The sequence below is a fragment of the Ammospiza nelsoni genome, chromosome 1 (assembly GCF_027579445.1).
Source record: "Ammospiza nelsoni isolate bAmmNel1 chromosome 1, bAmmNel1.pri, whole genome shotgun sequence".
NCBI lineage: Eukaryota > Metazoa > Chordata > Aves > Passeriformes > Passerellidae > Ammospiza > Ammospiza nelsoni.
This window is the reverse complement of record NC_080633.1, coordinates 40,300,077-40,319,090: the sequence shown is the minus strand read 5'-3', so window position 1 is coordinate 40,319,090 and position 19,014 is coordinate 40,300,077. Positions and strand designations below refer to the sequence as shown.

Sequence of the window (19,014 nt, the reverse complement as noted above, 5' to 3'; positions counted from 1 at the left end):
CTTGTCCTAACACCACATACCTTTCCAACTCTTCTGTAGACCTCTTTAGGCAGTGGGCTGCTGCTGGATATCTCCCTTGGAGCCTTCTTTTCTCCAGGCCAAACAACCCCCCCTCTCTCAGCTTCTCTCAGCGCAGGGGAGGTGCTCCAGCCCTCTGATCCTCTTTGTAGCCTTCCAGACTCACTCCAGCAGGTCCCTGTTGTGCTGATGGGAGCCCCAGAGCTGCATGCAGTAGTCCAGGTGGGGTCTCAGGAGAGTCAAGTAGAGGGAGAGAATCACATCTCTCAGCTCACTGTATGCATCTCGGTTTTTTGTCAGATACCTCCTTTTTCTACCCTTCATTTGACTTGTTTATTTGGATAATATGACTATTAAATTCTCTGTTGTCTGGACAACAGCTTGTTGTTGACAACCTTGATGTTAGAGCCTGTAAGCATTGCTGTAACATAAGCAGCCAATTCACAGAGAGAAATAATGGCAAGAAGATTAAATAAAAGGAAAAGTCATAATAAAAAAATACATGAAAGAGCAAGACAGTATTGTCTATGCATGTGTTGGAAAACCAAGGTTTTTGTATGTTAGGTTAAAAGCTTTCTTATTAATATCTGGAATTTCAAAGGATATCCTGATATAATACCCAAGGCTTCATGCTGAGAAAATGGCAAAGTTGTTTTGGTTTTTTCTGTCTAAAACCAGTAAACCAGTATCGGTTGATTCTATAAGCAAACATGTGTTCCTTTTGCTGCAGTGATATAATTCTCTGTATCTACTTTGCTTTTAAGGAAGAGTTTTATCATGACAATGCCTGATCAGGACAAAAAGTTGAAGAGCACAGCAAAAGCAATAAAAACAAAAGCCTTCTGGGATCTCTATGAGGTGTAGTATCTGACGTTTTACTTTGAACTTCAGTGGGACTCGTGTGGAATTTACACTGGCTGCCAAAGCAGAATGCTTCAATTTGAAGTGCAGTATAAACATGACAACTGTTACTCTGGTCACAAAGTTTATTTACACCTATGTTGACTTAAGGCATTCTGGAGAAGCTGTGAATTCTGCTGTATGCAAAAGTGGACACCAGGCAACGCTAGAAAACTTTATTTTCTGTCAGTAGCATTGTTGCTTGTTGACCTTTTTTACACTTATGGAAATACTTTTATGTAACTATTAACACACACTGTTGTGGTTTTGTCCTAGGGATTATTCTGAGCTAAAAAGGCTTCAGTCTCTCTTAAGTGTTCAGTCAAGGAACCAACAAGTATTTTTCAATAACTGTTATTAAATGTGCTTTAGAATTGTAATTAATGGTGATTATGGTTTCTGGCATATGCTTAGAACATTATGTACTATAGTGACTAAAACATGTTAGCAAAATCTTGAATGGAAGATGTCTTTCATCTTGTCTCTTTTTTCTTGGCAGCATTAGACCTTCTGTGTGGCACAAATCACATTTAGAATGGGTAAAAGAACGAGACGGATCCATTTCCCATTCTACTATACCATATTTTTTATTTTAACAGGAAAAAATTAAAATTGCTTTATTTTGTATCCTGAGCAGGTTTTATCCAGCTATTGTTGCATATATTAAAATAGCATAGCAGATTTTTTTTTCCTCTGTGCCCTTTCACAATGTCACACGAAGGTAGGCTTAAATATGTGTGGCTAACAGCATGGGGGAGAGTGGTACAGAATATAAAATAAGATCAGCATTTTAACCATAAACAATTTGTCTTTGAAGAATAACACCTCAGCTAAAAATATCCAGGGCTTAAATACCAACTTACAGGAGAAAGTCAAATCTCCTTCACCTCAGCTCACATAGTGAAGCTTGTATTTGCTATTTGAAGCAAAGAAAACCATCACATGATTATGGGTGTGAGTCTTTGGAATCACAGAACATTTTCTCCCTTTCAATTTTGTAAAAAGATATGACAAAATGACTAAAGGATTCATCCATGTGAAGTAGGAGTTATGCACTTTCTACCTGGTTAGAGGTCTGGAATTGCTTCTGAGCAGAAAGCTGAAACATGTAAGTTGTACAACCTAAAAAGAATGTGAAGGCTGTGCAGTTGTGGAGTTGGGACAGGTAAGAAACACAGATAACGAGCATGTGTTGCAGATTTTGTCAAGCTTTGCTATCATAAATTTAAAAAGACTTCATTCTTCACCTTTTACTTACCTCTCAGTACTTGTTTTTCAGTCTTGCTTTGCATCAGTTTTCTACCATGTCGGTGTTGTTTTCCAGAGGAGGTGTGTGTTTTCTAGAATGGCTAGTTTTAGGTCCAAAGTTCAAGTCAGAACTTGAGAAAACGTACTTTGGCATGATAATGTTCTCAGAAAACTTAAATTGCCGCATTTGCCTCATGACTACTATCCCTTCCCTCTTTAGCTTCCAGCTATATATATTGAAAGTGGTCAAACTAGTGTGACAAGAACTTGGCAAAATGTCAAAAGCGATGAACAGCAGTCCAATGGTCAATGCCAAGCATCAACAGAAGCTGTTGAGCTTGAGAAATTTAGGTAAAAATAATTTAAAGCTGATCATGACACACTCATATCCCTGAACGAGAGATACTTTTATGTATCTAATGATATCACCTTGTTGAGGTGTTGAAGGCATTTGTTTTTTTACATATGTACTATTTACTTGTACTTTTCATGTTAATCCAGTATTTGAGATGAGAATTACGTATTAATTAATTAGTTAATTTTTAAACCTGTTTATGTTCCTGCCTTTGTAAGTTTCAACCTTTCCCACTCAGCAGAGTATACTAGTGAGAGTGAATAAACTCATTTAAAATGTCATAATTTCTTTATTTGGAGAAATTATACCATTCTGATAGTCCCAAATTATGCATGAGACAGACTGTTAATGTCTGCCAATATGAAATCGTGTTATTCTGTGGTAACTGCTGGTATGACATTTCTTAGTTTTTGTTGCTGATGTTAAGTTGTAGCAGAGCAAAACTTTCTTGTGGCAAGTTAATTTGTAATTCACCATTTTTCTTTTTTTTTTTTTTTAGTGTGACCTACAAGAATGAGAGAAATTTTAGCAAGCATCCCAAGCATCAGCTGTTTCAAGATATCTTTACAACATTAGTTAAGGACAGACTTACCTGCAGATCAGTATATGAAACACATTCATAACCAAGAAGGCAGGCTACTTTCTTGCCTTCCATGAAGAAGCAAAATGCATGGATAATATCCCATATTGCTACAACACACCTTTCTGTGGAAATTACCAGCAGCACTTGTGGTTGTATTAATTCACCACTTGTGTATTGGCTTTGAGGAGCAATGCCCAGGTTAGTGGGACAGAAGAACACAGGACTGGTATATGACAAACCTTGGATGACCAAAATTCTAACTGCTATGTTTTCTTGATCATTCATCTGTATATGTCTGTAATCTGTGATTTGCTTCTCGAATTTATTGCACTGATTCTGTTTGTATTTTATGGTCTGCTGCCTTTATAGTGAAAGACCTGTGGTTTCCATAAAATTCAGATGAGTTGATGCCATTTGTTTGTGTTTATTTGTATTTCTGTGTATGACAGGATTGGAAAGGGTAATACCTTTTCTTATGCTGTTCTCATTTGTGTGAGGAAAAAGTACAGGACCTTACAAAAATAGAGGGGGCAGAGAAAGATATTTTCAGGGGAAAAAAAGGTGTATTTTCTAGATTTTTTTTTACTATTCTCCTTTGCAGTGTATTGTATTTTCCTATTTAAAGTCTGAATACATTTTCTAAAAAACCCTTAAGTGGTACAGAAGTTTGACGATGGAATCCTAGAGCACTTAAAGGTATTAATATGCTACTACTAGAGGAATTTAAAAACATCACATGGTTTGCTTATACCTTTATTCACAACCAACTGGGGAACTAGGGGTGTCTTCTTTGATTATCTAAATGACAGTGAGTTTAAAACAGATTATTTAAGTGGTTTTTAAAACTGGTACCTCTTTTTTACATGTGAACTCAGTATTCACCAGTGGGAGGTCAGTGGCTCAGCTTCATTTGCCAGAAATCCAAGAATAGCTTACACTGTGATTTCCCAAGTTCTGTTTATACATTGTGACATACTTGGCTTATATTTTGGTTTTCTTTGGTGTTATTTGTGATAGTGATATTGCAAAACAAGCCTCTTGTATTAAGAATGAAAGCACCCGGGCAAGGTTGGTGAAACAAGCATAAATTAGTAGATATGCAGATAAGCTGCATATACCCTGGTGTGTCTAGTAATGTGTGTTGTAAATGTAACTGTAGTAGAAGGGGCTCTCAAATGTTAATCAGGCTCAGGGAGTGACTGTCGACCACGGTAATATCTTCAGGCCACTTTAAAATCTGACCTACAAATTTTGCATGCTGTTTTCTTTCCATGAAAGTTTTGTGCTGTTCTGAAGTAGCCAATTATGGAATCATAATGATAAATGGTATTACTAGGGCAGAATATTGGCATAAAAGGGCTGAGAGTTTGTTAGTATCTATTTGTAAAACATTTATTTTTATGGAATTATTTTTAGCTGTTGGTGTCATTCCCAACTGCAAATGATGAAATGGGAAGAGAACTGCCATGACCCATACACTTTTTCTGTTTCCAAGAAACCTATCCAAACAAATTTTGTCCTCTCATTTAAAACAGAAACAAAAAACTTATGGCAAAGATGTCTAATTTTAGGTTTATTTTAAATAGGAAAATGGGGATATATACTTTCAACAGGCAATGGAAATAGTGATTCCTTTACTGGTATTTTGTGCAGGATTACTGCCTCTGGACACTTTCTGCAAATCTGATTTGTATTTTCTGCTATGTCTTATGCTGGTGAATCATATGGAGAAATATAAAGGGGGAAGTTGTATATCAAAATACAATCCTATTTCAAGAACATTTGAACTAAATAACAATTTATTTCTAGCATAATACAATTAGAATTTTTAAAAGCCAGGATAGATTATGAAAATTCAAAAGAATATTTTAAATATAGCTATTTTTACTTCTGTAGCACCCATATTTTTGCATAAGTGTATTTTGTGCACTGAAGTTTGCTCTGTGGTTTCTCATTTACTTTGTTCTTTTGGGCCTCAATTCAACCACTAAAAGTTTATATCAAAGCACAGTTAGTTTGTTCTTACATATGAGCATGTACTTTCCCTCATCAGTCCAGTGATAATAAGTCATGGCTGGTAATGCTCATATAATGTAATCAATTTATTTATAGCTGCCACTGTGATTCAGTATAAATGGTATTAAAAGTTCTATGGTATAGTATGTTGAACAGTTGTTGTAGCTCACTAATGATCTAGTCAATTGATCCTGAATCAAACTGTTTTATGTAAGTATTTAAACACTTTTTAAATTGCATTTGATTTATGTTTTAAATAATTAATTTACAGGCAATGGGTTATTCAAGCTCCATGCATGCATTTTCTTAGATCTTATTAATCTGCCTGAGATTATTAATAAGAGATCCATGCTACCAGGTCAGTATGTCAAAATGTTTCTTGCTTGGATCAGGGGATGCTTGTAAGTGCCACGTGTGCAGTTGTGTTGGTGCTTGTGTATAAAAACATTTGTTCTTATGAATGCACATGTACATGTATGCATGTATATTTCTGTATGTGAGGATGAGAATTGCAAACAAACTGATTTCAAGGGTGGTTTTAAACCATTGCTGTATAACTTGCTCAATTTCTGTTGTTCTTTATGTCATGTCTGTTGTTGCTGACCCTAACAAGGAAACTGTAAATCTCCATAACAGATGGCTTGGTCATTGCTCGGAGCCCTAGACTTGGTATTTGACTTTATCACAAAGATTTGTAAAATTCTCATAATGTAGTTACTGAAGGAAACTGAAAACTCCAGTTTAAGAACCTTTAACATTCCACCTCTGTGTTTTTATTTATCTACTTATTATAAGTAATTCTGAAGATTATTTTTGGTTTTTTTGTTTGTTTGGTTTTTTTGTTTTTGTTTTTTTTTTTTTTTTTAATTTTCCTGTAGGAAATGCTCCACAGCCTGGGTGGAATTGAAAATCTAAAAAGTAGAATTTCTCATAGTACCTTTGTCCATTATGTTGCCTGTCAGTTTATTATTATTAAAATGATATATACTGTAAAAAGCAGTGTACAGATATTCTTGGTTTATGGAAAGAAGTGAGTCTGTTTCTCTGTTTTCACATGAGAAGTTGGTGTGGGTTTTTTCACTAGTTTTCAAGACAACTGTCCTATAATCTAGCTGCATTCATCTAGGATTTCTAGTTAGGAGACTTCAGAGATGCCTCCTGAAGTGAGAGAAGAATTAGAAAAGTCAACGCAATTGGTTCAGTCAAAAGAAACTGTAGACTTTTGAAGGGAGATGAGCAAAGTCACCCTGCACTGTAGCAAATGACTTTTCAAAGGGAGAAGCATACTGATAATTTATTTTTTAAATGTTGAAACAGGTTTAAACCTTGTGGCTACACCACTATTGCATTACAGAATTTTTTTCATGAAACAGATGCACCACCTACAGGCTCTACCTGTGAAGAACAGTCTGGGTTTATGAAGTCTGTAAACTTTTTTGTCTTAATGGTATCCTTTATTTTTCCTCCCCTTCTTGTAGTATATGGAAACAGTAGCAAATTGTTATCTTAATTACAAGGAAGAGCAGCGCAATGTAGACAAGTTGGTCAACATGACATGTAGGTACAGTAGCTGATAACAGAAATCATAAGGCTACCCACAACTTTTTGTGTGAGGCTTAAAACGTTTCAAATACTTCAGGTTGTCATTAAGTAAGACAGTAGTATATTTACTGGAGGCATCACATGAGTAAAAGCTGAAATTCCTGTAGAAGGGAGCAGCTTGTTTTTCTACATAAGTAATATTTCTTTAAGAAATTGGTATCTTTTTAAGCATTGAAATAAAAGAGTAAATCATGCTAGTTATGGTTCAAAGAAGTTATACAGTATTTTTCTCTGTTATCTGACTGGTAAAATAAAAATATTAGAGAGAGAGTCAATTTGTGTGTGTTCCTTTGTTCCATAGATATTTTCCAAAAGCTTGCTGCTGTTAGAAATCAAAGGGAATAAGATATAACAAGTGGAGCACACAAAGTAAGTGCTTTATAAAATTGTTAATTTTATTTAATTAGCTACTTAATAGAATAAAGTATGCTTTACAGATTTGACGTAGGTGAAAATAAATTCCTTACCTTGTCAGTCTTGTAAGGTAAGATAATCTCTGTGTTTTACAGATGTATTAATAGTATCATAAAAAGAAGTTCTTCTCTGTAAGTTAATTGGTCTGATGTATGATTATTGGCTGTTTGAGAGAAACAGATTGTAAACATTTGGACTAAACATTTGTTCTATAAAAAGTAGTGCTCCTGTATACACTGTCCTGAGCTACACCTTACTGTGATTCAAATAGTTTTATATATTTTTAAAATGTAAATATATTTTAAAGTTTTCTTGCACAAATTTCTGCTGTGGTTTTTCACTTGTAAAGTATTCTGTGTCTAAATATTCTGTGTCAACCCAGACATCCATTACTATACATTACCATCAGTCTAAGAATCTGTAATTAACTATTGCTGGTTTGTGGCTAAACTGAGATCCAGTTGAGATCAAAATCAGTATAACTAGGGTTTCATGATTCTGTCATGCTGCAGAAAAACAAAGGCAATTGTGATCATATGCAGACAACCTATTTTTAGAGAATCTAGACAGAGTTTACTTAGATATTAATCATGAACAGAAATACAGACAGGCCCTTAAATTACTGTGCTGTTTAAATATAAGCTGAATATTAACTTTTTACTTCAGGAGGCCTGAGTTAGTGTTCTGAAGTGTTACACAAAACCAAATTTTTACAATGGTGTAATAGACACATTTTAGCAGTCAAAGAGATACTAACTGTAGTTTGAGAAGAAACATCCTTGCATGTCCTACTGGGTGTATTCTAAGATTTTAGGTGTATATTTAAGTGTACTTTAAATGTACCTAAGGCTTTTAACATATTGTGTAAGGACTTGGTACCTTAATTTTTACTTTTCATTAAATATTTTTATATGTTTCTGAGTCATAAAATAAAGTAATATATTTACACAGAATCACATGTTTACTTACCTTTTTTTTCATTTTTTTTCCAGACCTTAGTAAATTTATTATTTGCCAGAGAGAGTTATGTGGTTTTTAGTGCCCTCCTTGCTCTGACTAGCTTAGTAGAATGGTAGGTTCAACTTAATGTGCCATAATTAACAAAAGCTTTTTCATATTTTCTCTTGACAGAATATTAAAACTGCTCTTTATGAGGAAAACTTAAATGTTCTTAATTTTATATTGAAGCAATAGAAACTAAATAGAAACTTTGGTCTTTGCAGCAGACTTCTTGTTCATGTGGATGGCTCTGCAATACTGGAATTCACAGATTCTGTTTTTTCAATCCTCATGCAGGATTCTGGAATTCCTATTGACTTCCTGCATATGAAAGTCTTCTCTCCTCAGCTTAATATAACAGTGCCTCACAATAATCAGGTAGAATATTGTTCAGTGTAGTAAATAATAAACTCATGCAGTCAAATCCATGTATATGTGCCCTCCTCTCATCAATTAGTGGTAAATAAAGATTAAAAGAGAAAAAAGTAGCCAAAAGGGGGACAGAGCAACTTTCATCTGTAATGGTATTATAGAAGAAAAACTGCTGTTATTGATCTGCTGTCTTCCAGACTTCCCAAAACTCTGATTCAGTTTAATTTGGTTCTAATATCTGTGTTAATTTAATGATGTTTTACATACATTTTCAACTTCCATTTAACTTTCTTCACTGAGTGGAATGTAGGATTTTGTGTTACATTTGGACTGGGCAATAAAGAGTTTGCGGTATATTGCAAATGTTCATAGAAATTGTGGTTGTTTTTAAAAATTAATTTCATTTCCTTAATTATCAGTAAGACACAAAATTTAGTTGTGTCTTTATTTTTACACATTCACATTCACTTTTTTTTGTACTAGGAAAACTGGAAAATTGTTGCACTATTTCTCTTGACCCAGCATATATTTGTGGCTTTAAGTGCTTGTGTGCACAAGTTGATATTATTACTTAAGACTTGGGGGAAAAATAATTCATCAAATGGACAAAGAAGGAGGCTAAAGAGCAATGTGTGTTTTTCATATAATTTCATCTGATATAAATGCCAGGAATAATCAATTTGTAGTCCAGAATGTAGAGAGGAGATAAGTGAGATTGTTGAGAACTTGCTGGTGATATTTCATGAATATGATTTTCTCTCTAACAGGTGAGACTTTTTGTGTGGATTAATTATGTTAAAATAAATTTTGACTTTTTTATTTAAGGATGCGTGTATTTAGAGGAATTAGAAAACATGACACTTTAATATAACCAAGGTCAAATTCTGAAACCTGAGTATTTTCAGTCACATACTGATACAGCAAAATCTTTTCCAGCAGTTTCATTGTAATCCATCTTCTCTCTCTCTCCACTGTTGGCCTCCAGTTGCAAATGAGTTACAATGTTATCATAAAGTGATCGCAATCACTTTTCTTGGTCCAGGTCTCTAAGGAAGTATTCAAGAGGGCTGCTAGAGTATGCAGAAAAAAAATTAGGGAGGCCAAAGCTCAGTTCGAACTCAGAATGGCGACTACTGTTAAGGATAATAAAAAATGTTTTTATAAATATATTAATGGTAGGAAGAAAGGTAAGACCAGCCTTTGTTCTATATTGGACAAAGGTGGGAACTTAGTATCTGCAGATGAGGAGAAGGCAGAAGTGTTTAATGCCTATTTTGCCTCAGTTTTTAATGGGAAGATGACTTGCCCTCAAGACACCCGCCCGTCTGGGCTGGTTGATGGTGTCAGGGAGCAGAATGGTCCCCACATTATCCAAGAGGAGGCTGTTATAGAACTACTGAAATGCTTGGATACTCATAAATCTATGGGACCAGACAGGATCCACCCCAGGGTAATGAGAGAGCTGGCAAATGAGTTTGCAAAGCCACTCTCCATCATTTACCAACAGTCATGGCTTACTGGTGAGGTTCCGGATGACTGGAAGCTGGCCAATGTGATACCCATTCACAAAAAAGGTGCAAAGGAGGATCCTGGCAATTATAGACCAGTCAGCCTGACCTCTGTACCTGGCAAAATAATGGAACAGTTTATATTATGTGCCATCATGCAAAATTTGCAGGATGGCCAGGGTATCAGACCCAGCCAGCATGGATTTAGGAGGGGTAGATCATGCCTGACTAACCTGGTCACCTTTTATGACCAGGTAACCCGGCTAGTGGATGCAGGGAAGACATAGATGTTGTTTACTTGGATTTCAGCAAGGCCTTTGACACTGTCTCCCATAGCTTACTCCTAGACAAACTCGCAGGCCGTGGTCTGGACTCTTTGCTGGGTTCAGAGCTGGCTGGATGGCCGGGCCCAGAGAGTGGTGGTGAATGGTGTCACATCCAGCTGGCGACCAGTCACCAGTGGTGTCCCTCAGGGGTCTGTGTTGGGGCCAGTTCTGTTCAATATTTTTATTGATGACATGGATGAGGGTTTAGAGTCTTTTATTAGTAAATTTGCTGATGACACTAAATTGGGAACGTGTGTAGATCTGCTAGAGGGACGTAGGGCTCTGCAGAGAGATTTGGAACGGTTGGATGGATGGGCAGAATCAAATGGGATGAACTTCAATAAGTCCAAGTGCCGAGTCCTGCACTTTGGCCACAATAACCCCCTGCACCGATATAAGCTAGGGACGGTGTGGCTGGACAGTGCTCAGGTGGAAAGGGACCTGGGGGTGCTGGTTGACAGTCGGCTGAACATGAGCCAGCAGTGTGCCCAGGTGGCCAAGAAAGCCAATGGCATCCTGGCCAGTATCAGGAACGGTGTGGCCAGCAGGAGCAGAGAGGTCATTCTTCCCCTGTACTCGGCCACTGGTGAGGCCTCACCTGGAGTATTGCATCCAGTTCTGGGCCCCTCACTTTAGGAGGGACGTTGAGCTGCTTGAGCGTGTCCAGAGGAGAGCAACGAGACTGGTGAGGGGCTTGGAGTACAAGCTTGGAGTACATATGAAGAACGACTGAGGGAGCTGGGGTTGTTTAGCCTGGAGAAAAGGAGACTAAGGGGTGACCTTATCACTCTCTACAACTTCCTGAAGGGTGGCTGTGGTGAGCTGGGGGTCAGCCTCTTTCTCCGGGCGACAACAGATAGAACAAGAGGACACAGTCTCAAGCTGCGTCAAGGGAGATGCAAGTTAGAATTAAGAAGGAAGTATTTTACAGAAAGAGTGGTCAGATACTGGAATCATCTACCCAGTGAGGTGGTGGAGTCATCATCCCTCAAAGAGTTCAAAAAAAGACTGGATGTGGCACTTGCTGCCATGATCTAGTTGAATTGTTAGAACATGGGTTGGACTTGATGATCTTACAGGTCTCTTCCAGCCTTGAATTTCTGTGATTCTGATTCTGTGATTCTGTGATCTCTTCCTTGCTCCTGGCAGACTTGAGTGGTTAGATGGGAAAGCATGCTGGGCCCTGACAGTTCCTGGGATGCCCAATATAAATGCGTAAAATTGCAAGACCTAGAGCTGCTGTAGTTTATGCCAGAGGCTGAGTCAGATTCCAAATCTTCTTCATCAGAAAATCATCAATGTTCCTTCAATTGTTTAATCATCTCAGCTAAGCAAAGCATTACTGAATTTTAGTGAGAAACATAAAGACTATCAAATTTGATAATACATCACTTATCACCTTTAAAATTCTGAAGAGGTTTTAAAAATTTCATGCTTAACTATTACATATAAGTGACCTTATATGTGACTAAGAATAGACAAAATTAATATATGAAAAGGTTTTATTTAGTTTCTGTGTCAGAAAATGCTGGGCCATATTAAATCAGAAGTTAGATGTAAGAGTTAGAATTTGAATGTAGACAGGAAGATGGTGAAGTTCAGTGCCAGTAAAGGATAATTTTAAATTCAGATATGAATCTGAATTCACATGTTTCATTAAACACACATGGAGCTTTTTGCTTAAAGTGGAAATGGATATCCTTAACCATATTTTCTATGGGAAGTCCACCTTCATTGCAGTTAATGAAAGTCTTATAAAAAGCTTTTAAGATATATATCCAATTGCTTTCTAAATATAATATTCAAACTATACTAGAGAAGAATGATGCATTTTTGTGTTATCTGTGGAACTAGGCTATTTGAGTTCCACAGATGGACTTCACAAGTCCATGCAATCAGTGCTACTTGTACTACTACTGCCATTAATAAGAAGATGGTAGCACAGATGACTGCAGCCCACCTGGCCACCTCCCAACCAGGCTGGGGATGCCTGTGTTTTTTGGTTTTTTTTTTTGGTTTTTTTTTTGGTTTTTTTTTTTTTTTTTTAATAGTAGATCTCTGTTCTTTTTTAAACTTCCTGTTTCCCCCCCTTTTCTAACTGACAATACAAAGTAGTGATGGAGTTATTGTTGAAATTTCTTGCTGATTTTTTTTTAGGTTCAGAACAGAGTTGCTATGACTCCTTTGTGCAGAGTCACGAGTCAAAGAGCAAATAAAAATGTACAAAGGAATTGCAGCCTTGCTCAGTTTGCTCCATTCTGATTGCATCAAAGTTCTATGGAGTATAGTTTGGATTCTGGTACAGGTTTGCGAAGCTCCTGAGACTACTGTGGAAATTGGGATCTGGGGTAGAATCAAGCAGCTCCTTCACATGTTACAGGAGTAGGTTTTCAGTCCTCAACATTGTGGCAATTGTATAAGACTGTTTGTTCTTTTAAGATATATTTGACCAAGCCCTGTTTTATGAAAGAGCATCTTTGGCTTGTTCAGCTGTATGTGATACCAGCAAAATTTAAAGGACTATTTAGAACATAATGAATAAGCAATATTTTTTCCAGCCTTTTGTATTTCATTGTTATCCTAAGGTGTTTTTCATATTTTTAATGTGTAAACTAAATAATGAATGTCATAAATACAACATTACTGTCTGTTTAGTTCTCCTATTAATCAGACACCTATTTAGTGAGCTAGAATTGTGAATATAATTGATGAACATGGTAAAGGAATTTTCTGTTTAAAGGCTTCTTTTCTTTTTCAAAGTGTTAGCTAATTTAATGAAAACATACACATTTTCAGAACTTCATGAATGGTTAACAAACACATATTACGCCATTTTTAACACTGCAACTGCAGCAGGGAGAATCTGGTATCTTCATTTGTCAGATGAACTGAGTCCTGATGAGATACAAGAAAATACTTTCTCACTTCAAGCAGGTAGGTTTATAAGGTCTAGTACTCTGTTATGTCTTTACATACACTTGTGCAAAAGGATTAAAATATTACAAATTTGTAAATAATTATACCTGCTTTAGGGAGTAGGAGCATCAAATTGGAGTTGTTTATTTTCAAATGAGTGATAGCAGCATTTAATTTTCAAAAAGTATACTTTTGTTAGAAGGAAGCAAAACGTAAAGTATTGAGAATCTGGGAATCATATGTATTTCTTCACCTGTAAAAACAGTGACAAAATAGTTATTTATTTATTTATTTAGTTAGTTTTGTGTTTAGTATGACATTATTTGATCATATTTTTCTTCACTATTTATATTTTCTATGAAATATCAATATGAATCATATGATTTCAAAGTGGTATTTTAATGACTTGTATTTAGGTGAGGATTCATTTGTAGTTATGGAGCAAATTCCTTTTGGAGGAGATTTCTCAATAGAGTCAAATGGCCCTAAATGTTACTTCTGGATTTTTATTCTACCTAGTTGTGCTGCAATTACTGAACTAGTGCTCAATGAGACTAATGCTTACCAGGTTGTACAGGTAGGAAGATTTTATTCAGTAAAGTAAGGCATTATAGTTTATAATTTCACGTAATTGTTGTTCTTTGTTATCATAATTTAAGAGATTGGAAATATGCCTGTCTATAATTTTAGTACTTCTGTTTCTTTATCGTTTTACACACAGAGACACAGACACAAAGGTTATCAACATAGGTGTCTGGAAGAATAAACAGCTTTATTCAGACAAGGTTCATTTTGGCATCTCTTACCATGCTTTTGTCATATTCAAAATAGGATAGTAAATAAAAGTAATCACAGAATAAACTGAGAAATGTATATTCTGAATTTCTTGATGTTTATTACAGAAAGCTAATGCAGCTAAAAATTGACATGTTGCTGCTTCACAAACTATTTCTCTTTTCATAAGAGTGTGGTATTTCTGAGAGAACTTCCTGCCATTCTGTCTCCAGGGATAAGCCATTCTTAAAATCCCTGGCTGTATTCCAGACCTTGTCAAGATATAAATATTAAGGGCATTAATATCAGCTAAAAGCTGTAGCCAGCTGTTAAACTCTAAATGTTAAATCAAAGCCTTCAAGTTAGCTTAAAACCCAACTAGAGGTATTCCTGGAGGAACCGAGAGAACAAGAACCTTAAATATGAACAGGAAAGAAGTTTGTGAATATTTCCTAACTATTGGTTAAGAGAAAATAAATGAAAGTAAGTCTAGAAAAAAATATTGTTTTTGCACATTAGAATTGTCAATAAACTGTACTGATTTAGACAACTTTTATCTAAACAATATAATGATATCTTTTAGGCTGAGACTGATTTCAGTAAAATAAAATATCATTTTTTTAAATTAAATGGATTTAACAGAGATGTTTTCTGCATTGCCCCAGCAGTGCATGGTGACTGTTGTGTCAGTAAATCATTTAATTGATGGTACAATGTGCAGAGCTGGAAAAGGTGTTTCAAACTTATCTTCTTCTTGTCATTATGTTAAAAGACATAGACCTCTCTATTTATTTAAACACCAGCCAACATCCCCCTTTCAAATCAGGAAATAGCCTCAAGCACGTTCATTTCTACTGGAGTTCCAGCCTCCAATACCACTGTAGTAATTTTAAATCCTACCTCTTTCTTTTTGCTAATATAACTTAAAGAGTTGCATAGTGAGCAAGGTGAAGCAACTCACTTGGGTTAAAAACAGAGGAAAAAGGCGTTTCAGTTATGTGCCAAGGAGGTCAATCTGAGTAACCTGTAAAGGTTTATATCATTGCTGTCAAAGGGCTCTTGAGAACTTTTGCTTCTGCTGTAGCTGCTCTTTACCTGTCTGTCTGGCCTCTGTCCTTGTCACAGCCTTGGCAACAGTCTGCAGTAATTCTGGTAGCAGACAGAATGTGTTTGACTCAATGGCTCTACTGCACAGCCCAAAACCTAAGCTTAATCATGGTCTAAGCTTAATTCTGCCTTCCTGAGCAGTAGAAGAAAATATCAGGAATTGCAGAAGGGCCTCTGCAGAGATGATATATATTCCCTTCAAGTCTGCTAAAGAGGAGACTAGTGTCCATCAGGGACCTTGTCAAGTAACTGGGAACAGTATTCCAACTAAATCTACCAGTGCCCATCTATCAGACCTACCAAGTGGAGAGAACACTTGGAGGATACATGGTTGCATGAATATGGAAGCTGAATTCAGTATGGTTTTCACAAAATTTTAGAGGCATGGACAGACTTCTCAGGCTATTGCTTTTGGTGTTTCTCCAATTTATTTTTATTAAGACTTGAATTTTGTTCTTGACAATTCAAAATATGGTGCCACATGATGACAGGAGATCTATTGCTGCAATTTCCTTCTCCTATAGAGATAGAAGCATTTCTTCTTTATCTGTTCACAGGCTCTTTTTGTGGTATCAGTTTAAATGTAACAATGATTTAATTCTTATACATGTTTAAGCTTATATTTTAGGTGTGCAATAGGATGTTGAGAACATGTCCGTTGCTATTAGCTTCTGATTTATCTGAACATTAATTTTCATTTGTGGTTTGCCTGCAAAGGGGCATTATTAATGCTGACCTTTTTCTGTTTCCAGGCAAATGCAATATATACAATAGCAAAGCTAATTTTATCAAACAAAGAAAGGAATGCTGAAAAAGCCAGTTTATTACAGGTAACTCGCTTTATTATCATTGCACAATGAAAGCCCCAACAGTCCCTGAGAATTTTTATGAATTAAAGTTTATTTTGAAGTACAGTAGAAAAAAAAAAATCATATTTAAAGGGGAAACCTGTACACCAAAAGAATAGCCCAGGAACTGAAAGTTAAATAGAGACTCAGTTTCTGTTCTGATTTGCTTTGTTTCTGGCACCTCATATAGTGTAAAGGAAAGTTAATATTTTTCTTGTGATAATCTTTCCTCTACGTTTTCATGCTGTCTAGCATCAGACCTTTATAGAGCCTTGATGTTCATTGAAACTTGCCCTAGACTTGACACTCTACTAATATCTGTTTATTTCTGGAGCATTTTTCTGTGAATGTTAAATAATATACATGAAGGCAATGTATAAAATATAGAAAATTTAAGTGTAGAATAAATATAGGCCAAATAAGCATCGAATGCCTCTTGGTTTTGCATGTCATTACCCCCATAAATGTACTGGTTAGAGTCAACTTAGGCTAAAGGTCATCAGTAGTAATTAATTACCTGGTAGCTTTTCTCAGGCTCTGTACAGTGGTGAGTGTCTCTCTAAGATATGGAAATGTAGTGCTCAGGGGTTCAGGGATTGTGGATCCCTGTATTTTCCACCTCTGTCAAGGTCACGATTGAAGGCACTTGAGACAGTATTTCATGTTCAGACTCAGGTATTTATTATTTCTTATCAGTGTAACAGCCTCACAACCATGAGTCCTGCAGCCATTCATTAGCAAGGCACAAAATTACTAACCATCTCTTCTTCCAATGTCTTTTAAGACTAAACTATCCAATTAAGAAATGACACCTATATTATTTTCCCTTTTAACCCAATAACTGATCCCTCAAAGCCCACAATGTCGGCTTTTCTGTCCAATTACAAAATACCACCCAAACCCAGGAAGAAGAAGGGGAGAAGAACAACCTGCCTCCACCCTAAAATCTCCATCTTGCTTCATATTTATTTCTATATTCTAAAACCTCAAACTTTAAGTTTTCCACCCTGTGATATTGCATGCTTCTAACCAAGTACATACCTGTAATCCCAGTGCTGTTAATCAAATTTAGAAGTCTTCTCCACAGCCTCAGGTCAAATGCAGTGATCTCTTGCAAGTCTGTGCCTTTCAGCACAGAAAGTGTAAAATGTTCTCTGCATCCAGAATTCCAACAAAGGATGAGCACAGCTGCTGCTGCTCTAGTTGGCAAAGTCCTTAGCACAGCTGAATGCTTTCATGATCCTGCCTCTCACATGGCCTTTGTTCTGACATAGCCCCTAAAATGTGTATATAGCTACTCCACTATCTAATCAGGTGGGTGTGCTTGGATAGCAAAGAAAGGCACTTCCACGGAAAAAAAAAATCATTCTACTGTCATCTGTCTCAGGACAGTTCTTCTAGATTAGAATTGGAGGGCAGATTCAGTACAGTAGGTGCCTTTCTACTGCAAGGAGATTTTATAATGCCCTTCATCTTAAGGATGAGATAAATACAAACCTTCCTGGTGGGTTGGTATATGGAACTAACATGTAGTCTAACAAACTGGAGCATATGCTCAGTATAGTTTCCTCACACAACTGTAAGGAGCTTAATTTATGCCCACTGGGGTTTTTAGATTCCAGCAGAATGCGTTGGAAATAACTCACAAGAGCTACCAAGCAGCTGTAGTTGGGTTGAACATGAAGCCATATGAATTAATAATGGACTTAATGATCACATATGAAAACTAAGTCTGTTTTGGACAAGAAGTTTATGAAACCTTGTTCAGCTTCTCATACTGCTACCTGCATTGCCTTTGAAAATGTTACTGGTATGAAATAGAGTTGCAGATATGGGAATATCCTTTTTGAGTTTCACAGATATTTTTCTTAGAATGGTTTTTCTTGTGCGGTTTCTCTACTGCCCCATTGTGTGTGTTTTCAATGATGAAATTTTCATCTTCCTTCTGCTACCTTAGTGATCTTAATTCATGACAGTCTTTGTTTGCTCAGCTGTAAATCTGCTATATCATTGGGTCTTGACAAATAGAGCTAGAGATGAGTTGCATCAAAGCATACATATTAGCCACCTGTCAGTAGCTGTTTTAAAGGTAAATAAAAACCTTAAACCTTCATAGTTTTAAGACGTTGTATTTGTGCATATTCTTAGCACAAGACAGGCATGAAATATTTTAAATTTATTTATTTATTTGTCATGTAATTTATGACTAGGAGGATGTATTGAAGCAAATTGCTGAGAACATGAATCAGAATAAGGCACCCACAAATCGTGTAGGCAATGATGCAATTTTAGAGCACCTTGGCAGTGGAGCTTTTGGAAGTGTATGTAAGGCCAACCATTCTTTTGCTATTATTTTACAGACTTGAGGAGAAGCTTCATGAAGAGGGTCTAATACCTGTTCTAGGCACAACTGTCTTTTGAATTTTAGTTGGAAAATGTAGGTGCAGAAAGACCTTTGAGGGTCTGAGCTTATTGTTAGTGTTTGCTGTGATTTTGTTTGTTCTATGTTGTACTTTTATGATTGACCAGTGTATCTCTTAGGTTTCCTACCTTATTTTCTCTTAATTCCACTTACAGCATTTGTCTATTGCAAAGGCTAATCAACCTGTGTAAAACCACAAAAATTCAAGCATGTTTCATCTGAAAGGCAACACTGGGCACAGATAATATTGCTTCCAATACCGTGCAAGTTCAGAAGCATACTGCTAACCTGTACTGTTGGATTGTAGTTCTTCTACTAATCACATCATACACAAAAAAAGCAATGATTACATATTCTGTGAGAAAATTTTGGACTCTGATAACTAATCTGGTAGCCATTGTACCATTCTTCCTGTCCCCATCCTATATTTAGTATTCAAAGGTTTAAGCTTGGTTATAGGTTAGAAAGCATAATGGACAACATCTCCTGGTAATGAAAGAAGTCAATTTACACAATCCAGCATTTGGAAAGGACAAAAATGACAGAGACAGCAATGTAAAAAATATTGTCTCTGAATTAGCCATCATCAAAGGGCAGGTGTTTCTC

At 36.2% G+C, this 19,014-nt stretch overlaps 1 protein-coding gene across 1 annotated transcript in view; it reads left to right on the top strand.

Moving 5' to 3' along the window:
• The first annotated feature begins 801 nt into the window (after positions 1-801).
• Positions 802-19,014, top strand: part of NEK10 (NIMA related kinase 10) — a 79,317-nt gene continuing 61,104 nt past the window's right edge. The window contains 19 exon segments of the mRNA XM_059493384.1: positions 802-846; positions 848-876; positions 1,195-1,255; positions 2,387-2,517; positions 3,021-3,116; positions 5,389-5,431; positions 5,434-5,478; positions 5,999-6,109; positions 6,599-6,677; positions 7,024-7,091; positions 8,129-8,208; positions 9,194-9,274; positions 12,499-12,723; positions 13,082-13,279; positions 13,777-13,834; positions 15,891-15,968; positions 16,384-16,464; positions 18,200-18,316; positions 18,868-19,005. Of these exon segments, the coding sequence (XP_059349367.1) occupies positions 802-846; positions 848-876; positions 1,195-1,255; positions 2,387-2,517; positions 3,021-3,116; positions 5,389-5,431; positions 5,434-5,478; positions 5,999-6,109; positions 6,599-6,677; positions 7,024-7,091; positions 8,129-8,208; positions 9,194-9,274; positions 12,499-12,723; positions 13,082-13,279; positions 13,777-13,834; positions 15,891-15,968; positions 16,384-16,464; positions 18,200-18,316; positions 18,868-19,005 (1,764 nt within the window).